The sequence below is a fragment of the Polistes fuscatus genome, unplaced genomic scaffold (genome assembly GCF_010416935.1).
Source record: "Polistes fuscatus isolate 324 unplaced genomic scaffold, CU_Pfus_HIC Scaffold7, whole genome shotgun sequence".
Taxonomy (NCBI): Eukaryota; Metazoa; Arthropoda; class Insecta; order Hymenoptera; family Vespidae; genus Polistes; species Polistes fuscatus.
In genome coordinates this window covers 569,596-595,069 of record NW_025113151.1, presented here as the reverse complement: position 1 = coordinate 595,069, position 25,474 = coordinate 569,596, and the positions used below count along the sequence as shown (strand labels likewise).

The 25,474-nt window shown below is 39.4% G+C and overlaps 1 protein-coding gene and 1 long non-coding RNA gene across 9 annotated transcripts in view; both read left to right on the top strand.

Annotated features, from left to right (window-relative positions):
* The window catches only part of LOC122524315 (protein Fe65 homolog), a 69,261-nt gene extending 43,787 nt beyond the window's left edge, over window positions 1–25,474 (top strand). For 4 of the 8 annotated variants that reach the window (XM_043646483.1, XM_043646487.1, XM_043646481.1 and 1 more), the window contains 12 exons: window positions 2,823–3,141; window positions 20,674–20,865; window positions 22,169–22,401; window positions 22,473–22,591; window positions 22,682–22,794; window positions 22,870–23,068; window positions 23,141–23,268; window positions 23,377–23,382; window positions 23,465–23,715; window positions 23,784–23,986; window positions 24,062–24,238; window positions 24,783–25,065. In XM_043646483.1, coding sequence (XP_043502418.1) covers window positions 2,823–3,141; window positions 20,674–20,865; window positions 22,169–22,401; window positions 22,473–22,591; window positions 22,682–22,794; window positions 22,870–23,068; window positions 23,141–23,268; window positions 23,377–23,382; window positions 23,465–23,715; window positions 23,784–23,986; window positions 24,062–24,238; window positions 24,783–24,932 — 2,090 coding nt within the window. In that variant the 3' untranslated portion in view covers window positions 24,933–25,065. Of the gene's footprint in view, window positions 1–2,565; window positions 2,648–2,822; window positions 3,142–20,673; window positions 20,866–22,168; window positions 22,402–22,472; window positions 22,592–22,681; window positions 22,795–22,869; window positions 23,069–23,140; window positions 23,269–23,376; window positions 23,383–23,464; window positions 23,716–23,783; window positions 23,987–24,061; window positions 24,239–24,513; window positions 24,573–24,782; window positions 25,066–25,211 lie in introns of those variants that run through there. The other 4 variants (XM_043646482.1, XM_043646486.1, XM_043646484.1 and 1 more) reach the window with 4 other exon arrangements.
* On the top strand, window positions 11,262–20,264 carry LOC122524319. Its single transcript, XR_006305503.1, has 2 exons — window positions 11,262–13,061; window positions 19,882–20,264. It is a non-coding gene; the product is annotated as an uncharacterized LOC122524319 (long non-coding RNA).

The following is a 25,474-nucleotide window of genomic DNA, read 5'->3' as shown; positions in this document are numbered from 1 at the left end:
TCGATGTAATTGAGCGAGAACGGATAAGAATATAACGCGCGCGCGCGCACATACACCCGCGAACGCACGCCTATTCGACGCGTAACCGAGAGGGGATAAGAAGTTGGAAAAGTATGACTCATAGTTCTTATACTATGACTACTCGATTGGACCATACAAATCGATGCTGCGTTGACCGAAAATCTTGACCTTCTGGCCCCCACTCCCACCGCCCCCGCGCACCCTTCTCTTTCGACTCCCTTCCGCCTCATTCGCAGACGCCATAAAACTTAACGGGCTCTTTCGAAATTGCCAGGGCCTTTTTTCGCCATAACGAGACGACACGGCACTTGCTTCTTCGCACCCCATTCTCTCTTTCTCTCTCTCTCGTGGTATTCTCTGCAAAAGACATTTAAGCTCGTAACTCCGATGTTATGGGTCCTTGCGTGTTAGGGTGTGTACGCGTGGAAAAGAGAAAGAGAATTTAGATAGAATAAGCGCGGAATCTTCTCGATCTCGAACATAATCGTTCCAAGGCAAAGTTTCCTCGAGCAGGCCGAATCTAACGCAAATCACTTTATCCTGCGTCAAATATTGAAATCGTTAAAAAAGGAAGCAAACGTTAAGGCCTAGAGTGATTAACTACTCGCCGTACTAACCGTAAATGGGAATAGAAAAGGTGGCACATGCGAATCGTTGCCTCGATTACGACCACGGCCGATCAATTAAACGAAACCGCACAACCTGTTACGCAACTTTAATTGCGGTACTACTCCATGAACAAAGGTAGCAATAAAAAAAGGACTCGATAGAGCTGTATGAAAGAATATAAGCGAGGGTACAAGACTTATGTAAGAATGCCGAAGGAAGGCTACTCATTGGCAGTCGTTCGGTGTACGGCCCCCACCCCAAGGTTCCCCCTCGCAAAGTTCAACTAGACTTCGTGGGAGGAATCGATTTGGTGACTCATCGAGGGCGGCGACAAAACTCTCTCTCTCTCCCCCGCTCGCTTAAAACTTTCCTTTCCCGTCAAATAACGAGATGCACTTGAACTGCAACTGCAACTGCAACTGCAGTTAGTCAATTTGCTTGGGCAAAGTGCCGTCTCGACTGCCCCTGTTTTATTCCCTTTTTTACGGCTTCTTTTTTTTTTCTTTCTTTACCGCCCCCCACAGTGCGAGAAAACTCTTTCCGTCAAATTCGAGCGATAATTATTACCGAGGGGAGGGAAAAAGTTCGTGGAACGAATGCGTGACACTAACCCTAACGAGTTTGTCGCTGTTCCTTTTTACAATGAACCCATGCTCGAAATAAAGCGAGTTTATTTACGAGTGGATCGTTGAATTTTTAACGAGACGAGAGTTCCGAACGCTTCGTCACCGTTGATTCCCTTGATTACTAGACTTTTGTGCTGCAAATACCGACGCGATTTTCTCTATATTTAGTTGTCACTTTTAAATTTATATACATATTTTTATAACAAATATATGTTATATCATTTAGAGACAAAGAAAACTACGTACACTTGCGTGTGATTTTTTTTAGATCTACCGACGTGCGAATGCGTTTACGATTCGATTACTTTCAAGGATTGTGCATCCGGTTTGTGATTAAATTAAAATCATTACGAGTGGATCATTACTTCCATTAATTTCCAATGTATTTACTTTCGGCGTTAGACGTTGATCCGAATTTTGCGCGAAACTTTACGGGAACTTATAGTTTGGTTACTCGTTCCGCGTTAATTTACATCCAGTTTAGTTTTGAAATAAATTGTTCGTCGACCGTATCGACAGTTTCTGGTTCATAACACGTCCCTGACTATTTCCAATAAATTTTTTTCCCCGGCTCCGAGAAATCAATGCAAATTTAATCTCGTTCGAAACTACTGTGTTCCTTTCAACTTTTCCCCATCGATGCAAATAAATTAATGAATTTCTGTCAAATTTAGTTTCGCTTCGTCACTTTAACAAACGCAACGCTGAAATTTCTTAAAGCTAGAGTATTGATCAAATGAAATAGCGGAAAAATGAATGATCCCGGGTCTTCTTTTTGACTTCTGCGATTGAACGCGCAAGGGTACTCGAATGATAAGAAAAAAAGAATAAAAAAAGTATGCCGTCGCACATAGGTATACGTCGTTTTAATTCGATCGACTAATTAGCTCTTCGGAACGATTCTCCATTGTTCGTTCGTTCGTTCCCACCTGTCACGAGCCACCTCCCACCTCTTTCATTCTCTCTAGCTCTATCTCTTTTCATCTTTAAACAAACAAAGTACAAAAGATACCTAAGTGGTGGAAAAATCGATTTAACGCTTTAATCGACCCAACGTTTCGAGTATAATCATTCGAAAAAATACTCCCGCGGGTAAATGAAAAATTTCCAAGGAGTCCAATTAATGATTTCATTGATTTCAGGAAAGAGATAGACAGAGAGATCAAAAGTATTCCATTTACCGATAAGTAAAGAAATTAATTGGCAAATATATATAATACGTATAGCGGTGGGAAGAATAGAGAAACGATTGTTAGAGTGTTTTGTACGTGTATATGGAAGATCGAAGGGATACTTTTGACAATATGACGATCGTCGGAGGAACATGGATACTTTCTGTCAATGGCTCTACAACATCGTTCTCGCGACTGCCATTTGTCTCAGGATGATCAGTGAGTAGCTGCGAGAACAACGAAAACGAGAATACACTTTGTTTTTGTCGTATATTGTCTATCTATCTCTTTCTTCTTTATACATGTAACATCGTATTAATGTAATCTTTCGATAACGAAACGATCGTCTTAAACTCCTAATTGACGAACGAAAATGGTTTGTTGTTTCGTTTAGAAAATGGATTGCTTTCCTTCGAGAATCCAAATTATCATTTGGATCCGGCACGTCTCGATGATGCGTTGAACAGCAACGGAAATGGCAGCTCCCTCTACGATGAATTATATCAAGAATTAGTTGGGAATGGCGGCAGGGGTGGAGAGGTCACCGGCGGTGGCGGAGGCGGCGGCGGCGGAGGCGGCACGAGGGTTCAAGCACGCAGAACTTACGCGAGCTTGGATCTGGGCAGCATGGGGGTCGACGTCACGCAGGGTCCCCTCACCCTGGATTCCGTGACCGAAGATGCAGCTGACAATACCGATAACCATAACCTAGGGTGAGTGACTTTTGTAACATTTTTCTTTATCGATGATTACTCGCTCGAAGGTCACTGGGACAGGGTGGGCTAACTCGGTTCTTTTCGTTACGCGACTACTCTAATTTATCGTACAAATTTTGTAGATATTTTCCATTGGGAAAAAAACATCCAAACGCGATCCCAATAAAATCCAATTCCTCGAAGAGTCCGGCGTAATACCACATCCGAATTCATCCGAATTCATCCGATCGCTCGATCGTCGCGCATGTTCATATTTTTGAAACATGAGCCGGACTCGGTCCATCGAGAGGGAATCCCTTTATCCCGTTGAAACAGAGATATCAGACATAGCAATCTAAGATTCGAAAGGAAGAGTAGAATAACCGAGAAAGAGATCGGTTTCTCCAAAGGGAAATGGATGCTCCCAATGTAATATAAGGTCCAGTCAGTTAGACCTAACCGATAAAATTCCCAAGTTGGACTTCATCGAGTTCCCGCATAAAATTTCAATAAATCCGAGCGCGAGAAGAAAGAAAAAAAAGAAGAAGACGGAATAAGCGCTAGGGGTGAGACGGCGAAAGGGGATTCTTGCCGAGGAAGGAGTTATTTGTCAAATAATAATAATAATAATAATAAAAATAAAGAAAAGTAATAAGAAAAATAAAAGCAAATTCTCCGAGCGCGTAGCATTTTCTTATTCGACTCGTGGATATTATCTTTCTGATATTTTTGACTACGCGTTCGCAAGTCGGCGTAGGAATATATTCGGAACGATTGGAAACATTTCCACGGTTGAAAGAAAAATATCAAATGGAGTTTCTCGAGCACCCTCCGTGACGCGATTTATTTCATCCCCCGTTAAAGATCAGAACTTACATCCCTTTACTCCTTTTTCTCTTCGTAGGTACTTATCAAACGAACGATATGAGATTTTACTCGGGAACGCGACCGAAAACCTTTTCGTAGGATCCTTTCTTCGAAACTGAAGATTAAAAAATAAAATGGAAGGGTTAATTTTAAAATTAAAGCTAATAGCGTTAATCAATTGCGACATTTTTTGCTAGATAATTTTGCGAGTATTTTAGGTATATAAAAATGTTGATTTTCTTGGAAGTTAATTCGGTATTAGATGACAAGCGAGCGAGGGATACTAAGAGGGATGGTAAAAGGGATGAAAAGGCCCAAGGGTAAGAGCAACGCCAAAGGAGATTGAACTCAATCTAAAGTTGCGACAAACTTTGCTCGATCTCTATTCGACAACTGCGATCATCTTGTACCGGGTTTTCTCCTTCGAGCTGTGTTCCACTCGAAAAGGGTCAAATCGATTAGTTATACCGAGTAAATCTTATTTAGGAACTATTTCTCCGCGAAATAAACATTGGTAGAAAGATACTCGAGGTTTTCGAGGTATCTCCGCTCGCGTTAACCTATTTATTTATAATATTTTATTCTTTATTAGTCGGAGAGAATTGGTTTTGCATTCGAATGGATAAATTTGCATCGAGAGAGAATGGCAGGAATGTATACAACGGTGCCTATTCCATTTGGAAACCCTGTTGGCGGAAAAAACGAAATGAAAAGAAAAAGATAAGCTATAGATAAAAAGAAGATTGCGAACGGAGAAAGAAAGTCGCACATATCGCGAGAATAGGTATCTTAACGATCGTGTCTGAGGTAGGATATATCGAGCGTGAAATAAGGTGCCTTTTGTTCGAAAAAGAAAAGCTACTTTTTTTTCTCCCCCCCCCCTCGTACTTCATCTCCTTCGTCCCACCTTCTTTTTTCCCATCGAATCGAATCCCCATCTAATTTTTCACAAATACCATAATATCATAAAAATCATTCGAGTAAAAAAGGGAACAAGAAAAGGAACAAATTTCAAGATTTATCGATCAATTTATCCCGCATGAAAATGTTCTATCGGAGATCCATGGGATCTAGTTAAACGTTAGAATCATTCCGAAGATTATAGAGATCATAAATTGACTTTGCTAAGTGATAAAAGTCAATGTAAATTCCGACATTAAGGCTCGATCAGGAAGCAGTATTTTTGCTTGTTTTTCATCTAGCCAGGATCTAGGTTTGAAAATGAAAGATAGACGAGGATAAAATCTAAGTGAATCTCTGTGTACGTAGAAGAAACTATGGTGGTGGTAGTAGAGATGCTTTCCCGTAGGGCAGACGTCCCTTCAACCTCGATGGAGATTGATGTGGATAGTATTAATCTACCCCTGTCTACTTCGTCCTTACCGCAATTCCACGTCTTGCCTTTTCAATCTGGAAAAATGAACGCTGTTGAAACTGATAATATGTTCAACTTTGGACAGCCAGATCATTTTGGAATTTATGATTTTTTCCTTAGCGAATCCCTTCGGAATTTAGTTATCCCGGGGAAACTTTGATTCGAACAAGGAAAGAAAGAAAATGTCATTTTAACCGGTCGTCTGCTATCTTTACTCGGTCATTTGAATTTTCATGAGATTCGGAATGGTTCGGAGATAAGAATAGCGAGAATACATTCGTGGGAAATACTTCATCGATTATTTACGTTTGTTCCTTTCTTTTTTTCCTTTTAATTACGAAAAAAGTGAATTCCAAAAAACGCGATCGATACATTTCTCATAAACCTAATCGATTCTCACCTCGACGAGCTTACGTGTGACGTTCGCAAGAGCAAGTATAAATGGATATTGATTTTCTTGCCAAGAATACGTGCATATGTATTTTACTAACGTACCACCTTCCCTTCGATATCTCGAGATTGAAGAAAAACGAGTCAGTCGTTCTTAAAAATTATCGCCCATATAAAAATTCTTCTATGGAATCCATGGAATTCCCCGTATATGAGAAACCTAAAAAAAGGAAGAAAAAAAACTTACGTTAGAGATAGAAGATACAAAAAGAATAAGGAAAAGAAAATGACGTGTTTTGGGTCGATAATTTGAAAAGAAAAGAAAATGTCGAATCGAATTGTTAGATTCGTTCGAATCGAAACCAAAAACGGAAAGAGAAGAACGCAAATTCGATATTTCTTGGATATACGTGCATACAGGGTTTGCCAAAAGATTTGTCTCATATTTTAGAAACGTATCCAAGGGATCCTATGGTATAGGTCAAACCTTTTGGGACACCCTATGCGGGTGCGCGTATGTGTACGAACTCGAAGGTAAGAATACAATAGGAATATATCGATCGAATCCTCTTCAAAATTCTCGGTGTATGAACGTAACGTGTACCTATTTTCTATGAATATATGTATGTATGTAATATGTACTGTACCAGTGAAAATTTCAATTCGCTATTTCCATTCTAACGAGATTCTGGCGATCGGCGCCCAAGGGGCTTTCAATTTCATGCAAATCGTTGGACATCGTTGCTTGGTAGAAAAGAGAAAGAGAGAGAGAAAACCTTTTGTCCACGTTATTAAAATGCTCATATCGGTCCAGGGCTCTACCAACGTTACAATATAAAAACAAATACGTACGAAATGTTCCAATAAAATAGGCTTTTTTATTTTTCTTTTTTTCTTCTCGGTGTGTTTATTTAACAAATATATTTTTTTATCCTATTCAATTTGCTATCTCTTTCTCTTTTCTTTTTCTATTTATAGGATAATCTTCATCCCTATTCGTTTTTCTTTTTCTCTTATGATAGGAGAAGCCTTTTTTATTACAAATTTAATAGGCGTTCGGTACGAAGAAAAAAAAAAGGCATCGATAAATTGCATAATCCTGGAAAAAACGCTTGTCGAGGGATGCATTTGCAGTCTGACGGGCAAATGAAATGGACTTTTTAAAGCGTATCGATTAATTTTTAATAGGGATATGGATATATTACGGGAGGTAGATAATATAACTGCGCTCCCGTGTAAAAGAGGAAAAAATATGTAAATTACGAGAGTAAGTAGGTCAAAGGTTATTTGATAAATTCTTAACAAGCGTCGAAATACTCGTAGCCGTTATCTAGAATAATTATTATTAATTTCCAAGCGTAATTTACATTGGCAAGGAAGGGATTACAAAGCAACCCCTTTGGAAGTTTGCCGTTGGTGGAGCCACGAGAACTATGCGGAGGGGTATGCATTTGGCACGAATCGCTTTCTCGAGCGTCGCCCTTAATTGCAGTTATACCGAAGCCGCAGGCACTCGTCGAATTCGACCGTTAATACCGATAATGGCCATGCCAACGCTTACCGAACTTATACGATCCCTGCCCTTCTTATCCCTTCCCATTTCTTCCCATTTCTTCCCATTTCTTTCCACGCGTTCCTAGATTATTACAAAAGTCGACTATTCTCTTTGAAGTTGCGGAAGGAAGAGTAATTCATTTTGAGAAATCACCTTTCGAGACTCTTACCCCTTTAGATACAAACTTTTGGCCCACTCTGTACATTAAAATAACTGATAAGAACTATTTGTGTGTAAAACTTTTTGCCGTGAAAACTCTCGACGAGAAGTTTAACGAACCGCAGTAAATTCGAATTTTCGAGCGAGTAAATTGTTGTTGTTCAACTGGCGTTATTTATATATATATATAACATTTAGCGCATTAGGGTGGGATCGTTAATTTAGCAGGAAAGTAGGAGGAGTGCGCGATATCGAAAGAAAAAGAAGGATCCGTATAGAATTATGGTCGAGCCTGCTTGACAGAATGACAATGAGGAACGGTCGCTCGCTACTCGGCTAAAATGACCACGTAATCGTGAAAAGAGATCTTATTGTGCAACGTGAAAACGATCCTGACGTACCTTTCAAAGCCGATGAAAGCCGACCAAAGCCGATCAAAGCCAATCCCCAAAGATTTTTTTCATTTGGTCGCTCGCTCAACGCGAAAAAAACCTTTTACTCGTCCCATTCGCAATACGATTCTCTTTTACGAATTATGATTCGTTTTATTTTCGATATTTCCCAAAAGGTACTTTTGCTTTTTCACCAAAGAGCTCGCAACATTTTTCGAAACTTTCAGCTAACCGAAATTCTATCCCATTGTTGTCGGATATTTATTGACTACGGAGAGAAAAAGCGCGAAAAAAATAGTTCCAATGTAATAATAGTCGCGCATTTTTATTTCACAAATAAAATTCTAAATTCTCCCAGGAAAATGAAAAGATCTTATTTGACGGGTATTTTCGTTCAAAGTCCAAGATATATGCTCGCATACGTACATGCAATTTTTGTGTTCCTCCGCTCTTTATTTTTCTTATTTATATATATTTTTTTTTTCTTTCCCTTTCCTACAAAAAAGTCACGTTTTCTCGCAGGATATCTCCGAAGGTGGAATGCAGAAATGTGCACGTGCCTTCGAGTTAGCATATAAATGAAATCCGCCTTGGCCCGTTGAATGTCAATTCGGTAAAAGTGAGATAGAAAAAGAAAGAAAGGGGGTAGATTCATTGGTGTCCCACCTACAGGACAGGCCAAAAGTTCCAACACAATTTTTACGATCGATTGCTCTTTGTCAAGATTCTTGCAATTGGCGTCGATCATTCGCGAATATCAGAAAAAAGACTAAGCAAACTTTAAGCGTGAAAGGTACGCAAGATCTTTTGGTAAACCACGAACACGTTAACGTAGAAAATATCCTAGGAACGAAATGCATTCGAGCATGGAACGGTTACACCGAGAGGAATTCATTGTCCATGAAAACGATCCTTAACGGGAACGCGAAATAAATCGAGCGAAACCCTCGAAGAGAGGGGTACAAGAGAGAGAGAAAAACATGTTGCTTTCGAGAGAATTTAAATAACGTTGAATATTTTCTTCTGATCTCCTATTATTTTTTCCCATAATTATTCTGTTAATTTGATTCCATCTTCCTGGGCTAAAACATATTATTTCGTTCGATCATTCTTATCGAAGACGTTATTGCGCTTGAAATTGTTTATCTCTCCCTTGCCTGGTAGACCTAGTTAGTAACCTAAGTGGTAAAATAAAAAGAGAAGGCAAATGATTTGGGCGAGAAAATTTATGGTCGACGGTTATTCGAAAAGTTACTTCTCCTGATAACGAGGAAAGCCTCGAGCTAGGATGCTTGCAGGTTGCACACGAAATTGCAGAATAATGGCTAACGGAGATTAATGGTAAATCGCCCAAAGAAACCTAATTTAATTTATTATATTTATTTATGGCGCTCTCTCTCTCTCCCTCTCTCTCTCTCGCAATTTACTTTAATTTTAAATGACAAATTTATTTTAATTATTTTCCAGAGATTAACTGCGTCTCCTATTAACGTTTCAATAATGTGTAATTAAACGAAAAAAGTATATTTTTTGATGTAGCTATTTGATTTCACTATTACGAGGGTTATACGAGTCTACGTAGAATGAAGGAAGAAGTAGGGGGAAGGGGAAGTATAGCAAAGAGATAAAAGTTGACTGATTCGGTTCAAAAGGAAGTACTAAGGGCCAACGAACCCTTCTTACCCTTTGACCTGTCTCTATCCTCTATATCTTCACCCTCCTACAATACTTTCGTCCCTTTTTTCTGAAAAGGTAGTCTCCTCTTTTTCCGAGCATCCTCTCGAATCAACCGGAAGTGCTTTGGGATGCAACTTGGCATCCCGGTGAAAATGGCGGACTCCGGTGCTTTCTTGAGAGAGTAGGAGGAAGAAAGAAAGAAGAAAAAAAAAAGAAAAGGGTCGTTCGCCGTGTTAGATCGATCTTTTAAAAGTGCTCTCGGAGAATCGAGTTCCTTCTTCGAATAATGGCTACTCTCGATTTGCATAGACATACATATTATTATATAATCGTTAGTAAAGTATAACAAAAGTTTAGTACTCGTGTAACTAGCATATCAATGAAGTATAATATTATTCATTTTCTTCGTACGTATACGCGGGCTCGTGTATCAAATGAATCATTCGATAAAGAAAAGACAGGGTTCGTGATTTTTCAAAATTCATCTCACGAGAGGAAGATAAATATCAAGTGTTTCTATTCCCGTTGATCGTGACTCATCGTAACAGCTCTTGAAAAAGAACGAACGAATGAAATATTTCATTGGATTAAACGATAATAAATAAATAAATTAACGGGAAGTTTCTTTTGGGATACTTTTCTCTCAACAACGGAATTGTAAATTTTCTTCCCGAATAAGTATAGTCACGCGTAGGAGGAAAAAAAAAACGATTAAGGTTTATGAGATTCATTTGTCACCGAGCGATTATAACGGGTGTCTCGTTATAAATGACACGTCCTAATACCTCCGATTTGGTATCGATCGTAAAAACAAATGTTTCAAATTAAAGTTACTAGGTTTTTAGGAGGAAAATTGATCGTAGCTATTTCGTAATGGGGGGGGGGGGGTGATACTGTTGTCAGTATACTCGGAGTCATAACAATTTTGTTTAACGGATGTCGATACTTAAAGTCTCGACGAAAGTGATAGAGAATATCAATGGGAATACGAGGAATTCTTCTCGCGGTGTAATTTTTCATCGAGTTTATGGCGTTTAAAAGTTTAAAGAACTGTCCGTAATGTTCTCCGGTTATATATTTCTTTTAAAACGAGACATCCGTTATATTATAGTAGATCGAACGCAATCCCCCTCCTCCCCGTACTCTCCTTCAAGATGCTTGGAAAAAAATTCCATCGTGATATTCCTCGGGGCGTTACTACCGGCACTTTGTAATTGATTACCTCTTGCTCTTTAATATTTCCGCTTATTCATCGAGGCAAATCGTTAAAGGAAACTCGAACACTTTCATGCCAAAAGAGTCATGCTTTCTACCACGGTTATCGTTAAATCTTCCTTTTTTCCATCCCTCCTCAAATTATTTACATTTTTCTTTAGAAATTATTAACGATTACAAAGGAAGCCGCGCGACCGATATTAAAAATAATTTGAAAATCTATTTATTATACTAACATATTTCTATCATCCGCCTACCCGGGAGTAAACTCTAACGCGTCTTTTCATCCATTCCATCGAGCCGAAAGCACGTACGCAAATTTTTCCACTTCGATTTGATACATACTATAACCGTGCGAAAGAGAATGCCGAAGAGAAACACACCCTACTAACGCATACAAACAGAGTTGAGAGAATGCACTCGATAAGAGTGCAACCATGATGTACTCTATTGATTGGGCTGCGGCATTCTGTATTGAATTCCATCTGTAATCTCCAACGTGTGTGTATTCCAAGTAAATGAATGAGCGATACACAGGGATGGAGGATAGATGATTATCGACGGTACATCCATGGATTAATGCATAATACACAATAACCCTTTCGTAGCACGTAAACAAAATCATGTAAGAAAGAATTGCGATACATTTTCAAAGTTGTACGTTCGACGATTTCTTCTTATGTATAATTCAATACCACCGTGAAACCATTGGCAAAGGTTCAATGAACGTTTTATAGCGGTTACCATAGCGCGAGTTATATAAAATGTTAAACGTCGCCGTAAACTTAAACCCCCGTTAAATTCGGAATTTTCATTAATTCCGATCTAAAATCCTTTTCCTATTATTATCGCGGTAAAAAGTTTAATCGGTAAATAATGTAAGAGTAAGTTAGGGTTGTTTTTACTTTCTCTTTTTTGTTTCGACGAGTAAACAAGTCCTTATCTACCCCAAGTTCTCTTGTTTTTCACATTTATTTTTCTACCATCGGCGTTTCGTCCAATCGGGAAGAGAAATCTTTGGAGAAAACACGGGAAAGAGGGGGATGATGAATCGGATAAGAATCGATTCGTCGAAGCTATCGACCGAGTTGTGACATATTCGCGTGGTTTTAGATGACACAAATTCCTGTTAGTTGATTCATACCTCGCATGGCCGAGGGTTGTTCGAGTGATATAGCTGGCACACACGAACGCGAGCAGAGAGTTATAATAGACGATTCTTGGGATTGCCAGGACTTCGACAAAGGTTCCGCTTAATATTGCATTTCAATGGAAAATGCCAGAGAAATGCGAGAAAGTACAACAAATTAATAATTCATCAGGGAACGCGTTGTTTTTTCTTCCCTTTCTTCGATCGCGTTCAATTCCGCGAATCGTAATCATCCGTAAATAATTACGAATAAACGGAATCGCCCAAAATTCTAACGTTATTTATAAAAAAGAAATTTATCGTCGCGAACGAGGAAAATGACAAAGAAGGTAAGTCGAAAGGAAAAAGGAAAAAGGTCACGTGACATTAACTGGAGAACCGGAAGTAAGTTAAAAACTCGGTGGACACGCAAGAAAATGGAAGAGAAAGATAGAACATAGTTGGGGAAAGGCGTGTAAAAAAGCAAAAGAAAGAAATAAAAAATGCATCGTGATCCGCCTGCACCGACCGCAAGGCGCCAGTAGTAAGAGCACGCGATGGTACGGCACGATGACGTCACCAGGAGGAACCGAATAAACTCGAACTAAACCGAGATCGACCGAAAGCACCCGTTTCTACACGGTCGCCGTTCAGTCTGTGCCCGACCGTAGTACGGTCACTGACCACTATTTTCTTCTATGCACATTTTTTCCGATTCCTTATTTTGGTCCTAGCATTTTTTTTTTTTATACTCCCACCCCTTTTCCCACGAGATACTTCCAAGAGAAACTCGAATCGATTTTAGTGAAACGTGTTTAATTCGATTAGTGTAGTGGGTAGTGGGTAATGGGTAGTGGGTAGTGGGTAGTGGTGGTGGTAAAACGAAGAGGGGTGCCGAACGAGGTGCGGGAACGATACCGAAAACTACATTTCTCCTATTTCTTTAAGGACAACTTTCTTTTCCTCCTCCTCCCCCGACTCGTCGTCGTCGTCGTCGTCGTCGTCGTCGTGGCTGTCGCCGTTTTCTTTTTTTTTTTCGGATCAACTTTATTTCGACACATTTGGGGGAGGAAAGTATAAGACCAAGTAGACTTTATAAATGAATAACAATCCCAGTGGCGTGGAAGTCGAGCTGGTGTCACGACTACCGTTGCATGCTGATCTTCGTGGTAGCTGACTGTAAGTCCATGTCAAAACTTTTCTATTCTTCTAAATAATACTTTTCCTTTTTATTTCTATCTTTCGGACGCTAATCGCGGAACCTAACTCGGATATCTATGTTTGATTTTTCTAATATTTGTTTGTTAAAGTTGAGACCTCCTAATGCGCGTATATGCGCGCGGAGTATAGTCTGCCGGAGTGTGTTTGACTTATTGCATTTGCGCATTCGAGACTCGCACCGACTCTCGCCTAATCGATAGAAAACGAACGATACGTTGGAGCAAATTTTCTTTCCAGAATTTTCTTCCCTTCCCTTCCATTTCCCGTATTTTTTTTTTTTTTCCTATCTTTTTTCCCTTCCTTCCGTTCGTCGACTCGTTTGATTTTTTTCAATCGGTTTGCTCCGATCTCGTTTGGTTCGGAGGCGAACCGAACAGAGAGATAATGGAATCGTCCGCGTTTCACCGTGCTTATCGAGTCGAATCTCTTTGCGACACGTTCGATTTTCCCCGCCGCGTTGATTCCCCGTCAAACTTATTGCCGCGAAAGATAATCCTATTTTTTCTCATCTCGAATAAAATACCCATTAATCGATTACGGACTTTTATTGCGCGGCCAAAAAGAATTCTTATTAAAAAGTCAATTATCGTAGTAATCGAATACCTAATTAAAATGGACAACGTATCCTCGAATTTGGATTCTCTTCGGATTACAATAAAACTCTCACCGCAGCTCTCTCCTCTTTTCTTTCGCGTTACGAAAGAGGGCTTCTCGTAAACGCCCATGAAACATCATTGAACTCCCACATGGAATACTTAAACGAGTTTCGCGTAAATGAGGATCGCAATGGGAAGGGATGGGAAGGGAGAGAGAAGTTCTTTGGGTGAAATCCTTCGTACTATACTCTCCTGTGTTTCTCTACTCAACGTTAGGGTTCTGCACGGAGGAGTCTACGTACACGCTTATGATTATAACTATAGACACAGAGGAGAGAGAAGAAAACGTCGCACGAGAGGGAGGGAGGGTGTATATGAGAGAGTGCAGGGACACGGGGGAGGCTGGGGACGAGGGTTGCGAGCTAGAGTGAAAAGGGAAACGAAGGGAAACGAAGGGATGGTCGATAAAAGCTGCCCTATAGCGTGGCTATGTTATTACGTAGAAAACCAGGATCGTTTCGTAACTGCACTCGCTCTCTCATTCTTTAATAATAGCGAATAATCGAAGCGTTCAACTTTTCGACTTCTGTGTCGAGGGTCAATCGATACGAATTTGCTTAATTGATTGTGTCCTATGCCGGCCGAGAATCGACGTTAACTTATGTACGGAGCGTTCGACGATTTTTCATGTCTAACCTTGTAAACGAATTTAATCGAGATTACCGGAATTAATGGTAGAAAGATTTGACGTTTCGTAGATCGATCGAAGTAGTACCTTGCCCCCGCGTTCCTCGCTCGTGTTCCCCCCTCGTCAAGCTCACTTGGCGCCATTCTGGTTTTGCGACAATCGTTAATTAAACTCGAATGCCCTTCCGAGTACTTTGCACTTGCACTTGTCAAAGTATTCTCCCCCCGCCCCCTGTTCGTCGTTCAATGCCTCGGTTAATCGCGTCTCGTCGTCATTCAAATCCAATGTTTAACTTGCAGCTTCGAAAAAGTGATACAAACTTTCTCGAATAAAGTTCAAACGTTTCTAAATGAAATACGATAAACTCCGATCGAAGAAAGAAATGTTTTCCAAGAATTTCTAATACGTAATACGAATGAATTTGCATAAAAATAAGAGAGAGAGAGAGAGAGAGGCGGAAAAAAGTCAAGGACCTTGCAAATGTTCTTCAATCGTGACGTACCTTGATTCACTTTCTCCCCGTAACTATCATCGGCAGACGAACGCGATCTCCTACCTTCTAAAATTAGAATCCACTTCATGCGCCTCTTTCTACTCTCGGAGTCTCTTTTTCTCTCGAGCAATCTCCGTGTTCCTTCCTTTGATCGTTTCTCAGGGTACTGCCTTACCTTACCAAATTCTACATCAAACCGAAGAAAGATCGATACGCCTTTCTAATTTGCGACAACGTTTTCCCGCAAATGCGTTCTTCCGTGATAAAACAAACACGCGAGAAAAGTATCTATTTGAAATTCATTCGATCGATCAATTTACAGCAAATCGCATTATCATTGTTTGTATTTTAATTGGGGGAGGATAGTGTTTTTCTCTATCGGTTTTATTATTGGTTTTTGAATATATTTGTACGGTGGACATTTCGCGGTCTCTCAATCTCTTGAAACAATGAAAAAAGCTCTTGTTCCGCGTTCTCTTTCGCTCTCTCAAAGGTCGAGCTTTGAAGTAAACGACGACGATGAGAGACGTGGCCGGCCATCAAAAATTCGGATTTACTGGGAGAAAGATCAAACGTTGTTGGAACTGAAAGAAAGAGAAAGGTAGAAAGTGAAAGATAGAAAACGGTATTATTTCGCCCAACGATTCGCGATGAAACCCGAAAGGAGACTTTTTCGTTCGTGACTCGCATTCAATTTTCGTCGAACGTTAAGAATTAATTCCATTTTTTTTTTTCTCGAAGGAGGAATATTTATTTACGGTATACGACGATGAAATATGGTAAAACGAATGTTGCCGATCGGTTCGATAAGATTTAATCGCAAAGGAAAAATAAAAAGAAATAGACAAAAGGAGCGGTAAGGTAATCTAAAATTAGATACATTTCCGTTTCGCATAAGCAATATTTAATTAGGAAGCGTCTACGGATCGCTTAACGTAACCGACTTTACGATCTACGTAATATCCGGGCCTGACGATTTTCGCTATGGGTATCTTTGAGAACCGTTCCGAACGTGTCTGCTTTCCATTAACACCCGGAAAGCATTAGGTGCCCTAATGGTAATAGAACCTATACAACCTCTCGTCTCCGTGCTCTAAAATAACAGCAGGTGCACAGATATTCTCCTTTCTCTCTTTACGCCATCCCCACCCCCACCCCCCGAAGCGAATATTACTTTCCATGCGAGAGAGAAAGTTCCAAATTACTGCCTACCCTTATCCGGTCTTATCCAAAATTATGCGCAAAATTCCTTTCATTTCGATTCCAAGCAAAAATACTTTGAATAATTAAACTAGTTAGAATGAAAAAAAAGACACGTCACAGAAGGCACGTCGAGTTCCTACGTATTCTTATGGAAAATAAAAAGAAGGATTTATGATCGTTCATTTATCTTTTACGCGCGTGCACGTGACTCATCGCGACTCCAGTTTGCGATATCCGGTCTAAGTAATTTCTCAATGTTCCTCGCCGAGAAAGAGAGCTTCCTAAGGTGGAACGTGTCGCTCGGTATCACCATTACTTAGTTGCCTTTTCTTTTTCCATTACCATACCTACTTCTCCGCGCACTTGAATTATGGACTGTACTACCCTGGGTCACCCTTATATTCGCGCGCCCGAACATTTTCCTTTTTCCACTTTTCTTTCTTTTCTCGACCGTCGAGAACCCAAAAATGAACGGACCACGCGTTTTACCGTTGCTTAATAGATATATATATACAATTTTAGGCGTATCAACGTGCGAATATGAAATAAAAAGGACGTTTCAAGCAGACGCAATTAAGATGAAACCTGATAGTTGAGAAATAGTCTAGGCGGCCTCGATGGCGTCATTATTATCGCATAAAACATCTTTCGAGGCTTACAAAACGTACGTAGGATGAAAATCGTTTCTTTTTATTGCAACTTTTCTCCCCCTTTCTCTTTATTTCTTGAATTTTTATCTGATTAATCGAGGATTACGAAATCCTCGGGAATCCCGAAGGTGGTTTTTCGTAGAAGATATCAAACTCTCTAACCGCAAGTCTCACGATAGAAGAGGTTTCTTGATAATAGCGTATATAAATAAACTAGACGAATGACGCGCGTTTCGATTACTCTTTCGTAAAATGGAGGGAGGAAGGTCAAGAATAGAAGGAGAAAGAAAAAAAAAAAGAAGAAGAAGCAGAAAAAAAGGATATTCGTATCCAATTGGGTAAGAAACTTTCGATGAAATCCTTGGGAATTCTACGACTATTTATCTCCGTCCTTCTCTCTCATTTATAGGAGACCCATGGGGACGATAAACGTACCAACTTCGAATATCGTTAACGATAAGAACAAATTATTTCTTTTTTCTTTTTCTTTTTTTTTTTAGGATTGTCAGTCTCTTTTACGTTCCTCTAATTCCCCAATTATATTTCATTATTCTTTCCAATATCTATCCAATATTCTTCGATTTTATTCATTTAAATGTATTCTATTGTACACCCTGTGTTTTTTTTTTTTCCTTTAAATATAGTTATACATATATATTTTTGTTCTTCTTTTCATACGTTTCGTTTACGACCGTTTCCTTTTTTATATATGAAACTGTAGAACTTTTATGAAGCTCACCCTTCTCTCTCTCTCTCGTCAATTTTTTCTCCTTCTTCCTTTTTTCAAAGGAACAAAGTGAGAGATCTCCCTCCTCTACCTTATTCTAAGATTTTAATCTAACTTAAGCGATAAAACGCGATCAAAAGCGAGGACTCCGCCACTCATTTACGAAACGAATTTCGTGCGTGCTTAGAATCGAACGCGTTTACCATTCTAATTTAATCCACCTCTCAACTTTTCTCACTTTATCTTCGCATATTCATTAATTTTAGCCGAAAAAAAAAGAAGAAGAAAAAACTGTTCCACGTTGTAACATTCGAAGAGAAAAAAAGAAAATTATAATTAATTTACGACAATGCAATGTGGAAAATAATAATGATAGAAATTTTTATCAATAAAATAACCCAAGAGAAATAATTCAATGCAACGTCTGCGACAAAAGACGCGTCGCGATGCGTCGCAATAAATAATCGTTTCTCTCTCTCTCTCTCTCTCCCTATCTCTTTATCTAAGACACGAACACACCGCAACAGACTTTACCAGATGAAATTTGGCACGGTTCGTAAAATCAGGCTAACGACGCAATTTGCCGGTGTTAATCAGCGCCTCCGCGTCCGATGAAAAGAAACCTTCGAACGAAATGAGAAAAGACAGACAGTCGGACAAACAGGACAAACAGAGAGAGAGATGGATGGGGAAAAAGTAAAAGAAAAGAAATTCCAGAAAGAAGAATAAGAATAAGAAGAAAAAGAAAAGAAATAGAGAAAAGAAAGAAAGAAAGAAAAGAAAAGAAAGAGAAAAAAAGAATTGTACGGAGAAGTAAAAGAGCGTGTACGTGGGCGTCCGTAGGAAGTGAGCCAGAACTAGAGAGAGGGTGCTTCTCTCTTCGCTTCGCTTCGATCAATACGTACTACCGGCGAAGCCACCCTCCACCCCTATCCCTTCCATTCGAGCCTCACGAGTCCGGCTTTTCTCTCCTAGGTACGGCACTGGCGTATGTCTTATCGGCTGCTTGACTGCACGCTTCGAAAGCGACCCACCACCCCCTATCTATCTATCTACCTTATTCTTTCTTTCTTTCTTTCTTTCTTTCTTTCTTTCTTCCTTCTTAAGTGACCCCTCGTGGTGACCCCGTCTTCGATTTCGCTCGGTAAAGGCTTGTCTTTTCAACCGAGTATTTCATCTCGCTCTTTCCTTCCTCCTTTCTTCCTTTCTTTCTTTCTTTCTTTCTTTTGTTTCTTTACATGTTCGATAAGGGGTGTCGTTATTTCCTGATAATCCTTATAGAATTTAATAAAAGAGATACGAGTAATAAAAAGAAAGATAAGACACGCGGTAGAAGTGAAATCTTTGGAAAACTAAACTTCGAGAGAATGAGACGATTGTTTACATTTGATGCTACATATACTAGATTGCATATTATACTGACTCTAGCAAGTTTTCAATTTCAACAAATAATTAAAGTATGAAATAAATGCATTGGTTTGGATTTGATCGATCAATTTTTCAAATACAGCGTCAATTATTTGATCTCATTCTCTCGCAGGCTAAACCCTTTAGATGTTTGTTCTCTTTTTAATGTCGTTTCCTCATTTCCGTTTCATTTCAAAAACAAAAGTATCATGATTCCAACAGGATGGATAAGTAACGGTCTTCGCGGTGTAATTTACTGCACGGACAGGTGCCTCGCGAGTATCTCGCCTTACGACCTAATTGGGTTTAATTACACCTGACTGAAAGTTACGAGACATGAACACACGCGCAAACAAAAATATACATATATATGTGCGAAGAGAGAGATAGAGAGAGTAAACGTACATAATAGGTGGACTCGCGGTTGCCCGTCAGCCGATTTTGGTCGGTGCAATTGGGCGAGAGACTTTATGACTCGGCGCTAATTAGCGTCCTCTCGTGACGCTAACTTCTCATCGTTTCGAGTCGCGTTGAACTTCTCGTTAACGATCGATTAGAACATTTTTTATTATTGATCTAACTTTTTATTTGCGTCATTTTTAGAATATATACCTTACTCAAATAAATGATTAATAACGTATTAATATGATTCCTATAATTATTCGCTTTTACGAGAGAAATGTAATTAATCAACCGCAAACATAAATTAATTAAAAATCGTAATGGGACGCGCACATTTCGTATGCTATTTATTAAAATAATCTGTACACGTATACGCGATTATTGTATACCCTATTTCTACATAGGAAACCTATAAATTATGATATTCCGCATAAGCATTGGGATCGATCGATCAACTCTGCGGTTCGACCGCATTGATACCATAGAATCCCCGTTCGCCCCTTTCTCTCTATCAACCCCAACTTCTGTTTTTGGCACATTGCCAATTTCTCCTAACCCAAATACTCCCATTGCAAAATAGTGTCATCTAACTTGGCGTTGGATATGTAACAGCTAGAAACTTGATATCGATGGTTCAACGCTACTGCAGCGCCAAGAAAAAAGGCTAAAAAGGCCAAGTGAACAAAAAAAAATAAGGATTGATCTTACCGTAAGGAAGCAAAGGGTTTGGTGTAAAATTTCATCCTAGCAACCCGTTAACGATATCACCCTACCTCTTCTTCGTGAAAAGAATAATTAAGAAACCCAATAGCCTTTACAATTTTACATTTGCGTTCCGGCTTGCATCCGAATTGCATCCGGATTGCGTTTGTTTACGCAATTGAGAAATATAATTAACAAGATCCGTGGTCTTACCGTTTTACATTTGAGTTAAACACTTTTTAACATTTCAGATCGATATATTAGCTCGGGAGTGTTAAGAAAAACAACGACGCGAAAGAAAAATTGAAACTGTCCTAAGTAACGTTATACAGTCTTCGAGAATAGATTAGTATTAGTCTGCTCCAAAGCGTCGAGTTAATCCCTTAATTACTTGGACATGGTTCGCGAGCCTGTACTAACCACGTTTGCCGTCTGCTTCCGTTCACCGATCGTTAATTAAAGTGTCGACTACCTCGCAGTTACACGTGTACCACACCGTCTTAAACTTATTACAATAAATTAGAAGTCGTCGAATGAATTATAACCATTTTCTTGTTTATCCAATATTATCGACTGGAACGTTTAATCTGAACCAGGATTGCATCGATCTAAATGGAAAAAAAAAAAAAATAAAAAAGATAATAAAAAAAGAAAATTGGAAAGTAAATAGGTGTTCTATTGGGTGTACGAAACCTGATTTAGGTACAGCAGCGAGGGTGTGACGGAGTCCACTTTGGTCGACGACACCCTCAACGGGAATCCTCGACCATCGTCGCCGTCGTCCTCGCCGCCAACGACGTCCTCGTCATCGTCGATCCTACCATCTAGATCTTCTTCTTTGATCCAGCAAACGGGATCTACCGTCAACGCTGCGGAAATTTCCGCTACGAGAAAGTACGTACGAATAAGCTCGATCGTACCTCAATCTATCTCTTACTCTTTCTCTCTATTAGATTCAGCTTGCTTTGTACCTGATCTCTATTTCTTTCTCCCTCTCCTCCCACCCTCCCTCCGCCCCACTCTCTCCGTCTATCTCTAATTTATTCGTTTGCTTATTTTCTGTGTTTCTATTCGGTCGACCAATAAGTATCGTGTCGCTATTGTTAATATTTTATATTGAAATTAAAAAAAAAGCAGACGCAACACTAATAATGACGCTACTTATTGGTCATACCATTAGTATCGCTGGTTTTAGCTTTTAATGAATTGATTTCTAATATATAATTTGTTTATTTTTCATTTGTTCTCTTTCTCTCTCTCTCTCTCTCTCTCTCTCTCTCTCTCTATCTGTATTTTTCTCTCCTGTTTGATTTTATCGTATTCTATTTCTTTCTTTCTTTCTTCATTCTTGCAAAGCGATCGATTTCTCGAGAGCTAGGCGGATCAATAAAGTGTCCGCCGCTTTTAGTTGACCTAGCAAAGTAAATAGCTTTCGTAGGTACGATGTAGCTTGTTCGTACTTGCCTTCGATCGAGAGCATTGTGTATATTGTTTGGTAGTATTGTTATTATATCGATTATGTGGGTCGAAACGCTCTATGAAGGTTTCTCCCTACGTGGCTTCGACGTCTATTTGTTGCTGCAGTAAATAAGAGCATATGCTTATTTCTATATACAATTGCATATATGTATCTGATATACAAATGTATTGCCTTGAATCTCGTATTAATGAACAAATTGTTTTGTCGAATTGAAGTTAGATGGCATTGCAACGATGATTATAAACAAATGCAATCGTTGATGTAACGCATCGTAGATCGTTTAAATATGATAATATAACATTCCCGTGAGATTAATCAATGACAACGAAAACCCGACTATTTCCCAAGCCCCCTACCTCGTATAATACAACCTATAACTTGAAACTTTAAGTAGTCCTGATATTACGACCCACGCTCCACCCCTAAATTCCGCATAGCAAAGTAGTAATTGGCCTTGTAAGTTATGCCCATAAATGATCCGTTCGAAGATACATTGCCGTAGCTTGGCGTTGATTGGTCCCTCGCTTCCAATCGATCCGATCGATTTATTTTACAGCGCTAAGGCTGAATACTGCGCGAGAACGAATTTTTAAACAAACGCAAATTATTTTGGAAAACGAACAGGGCGTTCCAAATAATTGCCAACTTGTCTGCCACACACATACACGTACACACGCACACCCGTACACAGAGGTTTCTATCTTTGCGATCTTTCAGTTATTGCGAGAAAGCTGATAACGAAACGACAGAGATGGGGGGTGTACCACACGTCGAGGGTGGCTTGAACAGCGAACTCTATGCTGTCCCTGTTAAACGAAGGCAGCCTAAGGATCAAAAGAACAATTCCGCATTGCAGAATAATATTCAAGATAAGGCACCGACCGACGTTGACGCCAATGATTCCGAGGACAAGGATGAAAATTTGCCACCTGGCTGGCAGAAACACGAAGGTATGTATTCATTTCTTTCTTTCTTTTTTTATTTACGAACATTTTTATTTTCTAAAATTGAAATTTTCTAGACGAAAATGGTCCTTATTACTGGCACGTCAAAAGTGGAAACATTCAAAGAGAACCACCCGAAGCACCGCTTCACAACAAAACCGAGAATCGTAGGAGCTTGGTCAAAGATAACGACAGCGTAAGTTTCTATTGCTTTTGTGTTCTGTACTTTTTTTTTTTTTCTTTTTTTATTGGTTTTCACATTAATCACGCGCTTTTATTTTTACAGATAAATAATTTTCATAGTCTCGGTGGTATAGTGAACACTGTAACACGTAGCAATACGAGCTCGGCTCTCGATCAGGAATTGGAAAACAAAAGAAAAGTGGAACTTGCATTGAAGTAAGAGCAATATATATCTTATCGTTGTCGTTCGAATTGAACTGTTGTTTTTTATCGATCGAAATTTCACTTTAGACGAAGAAGCTATCCTGCCAGAGCCGATTCCGAAGGTAGAGACAAGCCGATTAGATTCGCGGTACGATCGTTGGGTTGGACGGAAATCGCTGAAGAGGATCTAACGCCCGAAAGATCCAGCAAAGCGGTTAACAAGTGTATCGTCGATTTATCGCTCGGTAGAAACGATTTACTCGATGTCGTTGGACGATGGGGTGACGTAAGTTTCCAACTTTTCAACGATTTTGACAAAAGTCAAGATTTATATAAAAAACTATACCATTTATTTCAGGGAAAGGATCTGTTCATGGACCTAGATGAGGGAGCCTTGAAGCTAATCGATCCGGAAAATCTCACAGTACTCAATACTCAGCCAATTCACACAGTCAGAGTTTGGGGTGTTGGAAGAGATCATTGTCGGTAAGTCAACTAAACTAATTAACATAGGATACCCTCAAATTTGAAGCATTTTAACCGATAAACATTTGTTGCATGTCCGTTTCTAAAATGTTTGGACGAACTCAACAGTGAAAGGTAAATTATTTTGGCAATTATAATAACACAATTAAGAATAAAAAGAGTATCGATTAACGAACGAATCGTTTGATTTGTTTAGAGACTTTGCATACGTAGCAAGAGACAGATCGACTCGAAAGCACATGTGTCACGTGTTCCGTTGCGACATCCCAGCCCGTACGATCGCAAACACCCTTCGTGATATTTGCAAGAAGATTATGATCGAACGATCGCAGCATCAGAATTTAGCCAAGCCTGTTGACATAAATGGTCGGACGAGCTTGGCGACGAGACCGACGAATCTACCGACCGAACATCGACGTTTTCACAGAAACGGACAGGCACTAGTCAGTGAGTAATCAAATTCCTAATCGATAATTGCAATCGCTAAGTCAAAACAATATCGATTATCGTTGCAGCGCAATCTTTCCCAACGCCAATGGAAGAACCAAAGAAAGTACTAAAGGCACAATATCTCGGATCGATGCAGGTCACCAATGCAACTGGAATGGAGGTGTTAAACGATGCGATAGATCACATCGTGTCGAATACACCCTTGAATCAATGGCGAAACGTTAACGTTGCGGTAGCACCTAGCATGATCTCCATACTCACGCCAAATGTAAATCTCTTTTTACATTTATAATTTTGATCGCAAAAGTAATGATAATGAAAATGAATGATTTGTAATTCGTAGGACGAAAAATTGATCACCGAATGTCGAGTTCGTTACTTGTCCTTCCTTGGTATCGGTCGTAACGTGAAACAATGTGCTTTCATCATGCATACAGCTCAAGATCTTTTCATCGCACACGTCTTCAACTGCGAGCCTAGCAGTGGTGCTCTCTGCAAGACGATCGAAGCAGCTTGCAAGGTAGATTTAATAAATACGATATCGAATTAGCTTCTCGAATACCAATTACGAGCCGAGAAATGGAATCAGAAATATTTTCGGACTATTTAGACGGAAACTCTTGCAATTAGATAAATTTAAATTGACGTATCAATTTGCAACATTAAATATAGTTTTTCTCTATTTGGAACATAAATTAATTGAAGTATCAGCAATGTTATATTCGGACTATTCCACAGACTAATCTATCAATTAACAGTTTATAAAAGCAACTGATTTTTCTGTTCTTATAATAGCTGAGGTATCAAAAATGTGTGGACCTAAATTGAGACTTATAAAAAAACCTACCAATTGACATTTGTGAGTCTAATCTTTTTTCTTCCTTTTCATAATAGCAGAACTAGCAAAATTATTTGGACTGTTAAATAGATACATTGAAAAGCCAATTGATAATTATAGAAAAATCTGGTCCGGTTTATTAAATCGATCCAAATTGAAGCGACCAATTTAGCGTTTCGAACGAAATTTAGACTTAAAGATAATTTAATGTTCGTTATTTCGATAGCTAAGGTATCAGAAATGTTTGGACGCACATCCGCAAGGGTTCAGAAACGCAACTAGCTTGAACACGCCGAGTGGTAGGGGCTTAGGAGCGACTTTGAAATCGCTCGTTGGTTCTCTCACTGGTCGTAGAAATAAACAAGGCGAATCCTGAGACGAGGCTCTCTCGCTGCAGGTAAATTGCTCGGGCCGACACTGCTCGAGGAGACCACGGGCTCCATCCTAACTCGTAAGGCATGACCATTTATTCTAAGTTCAAAATAAAAATAACGCGAAAGAGAAAAAAAGAAAAAAAAGAAAAAAAAGAAAAAGACAACGACGAGAAGAAAACATACTTAATTTTTTTCTTTTCTCCAAGATCAAATCATCATATCAAACAGATGCAAATGTGTCTAACGCAATAATAATATACGTATTATCCTGTTGCACGCAGGAACTCTGGCCACTGCCTGCTGAGCGAGAGGTGATCAGACACAGACACCTGCAATCACCTTTAACATTGAAATATTTCGGAGGTTCACCCCCGAGTGCGTCATTGAGGTCCCTCCTATCCCCATCATTAGACAGCAGACGTATTCAATTAGCTCGTTGGGAAAGCAATCCCTAAGGAAAAAGGCAAAGCCCCACACATACACATATACACATACACACAGCCACACAAAGACTAATCGCAAGAATTGATGAAAGAAATAGACC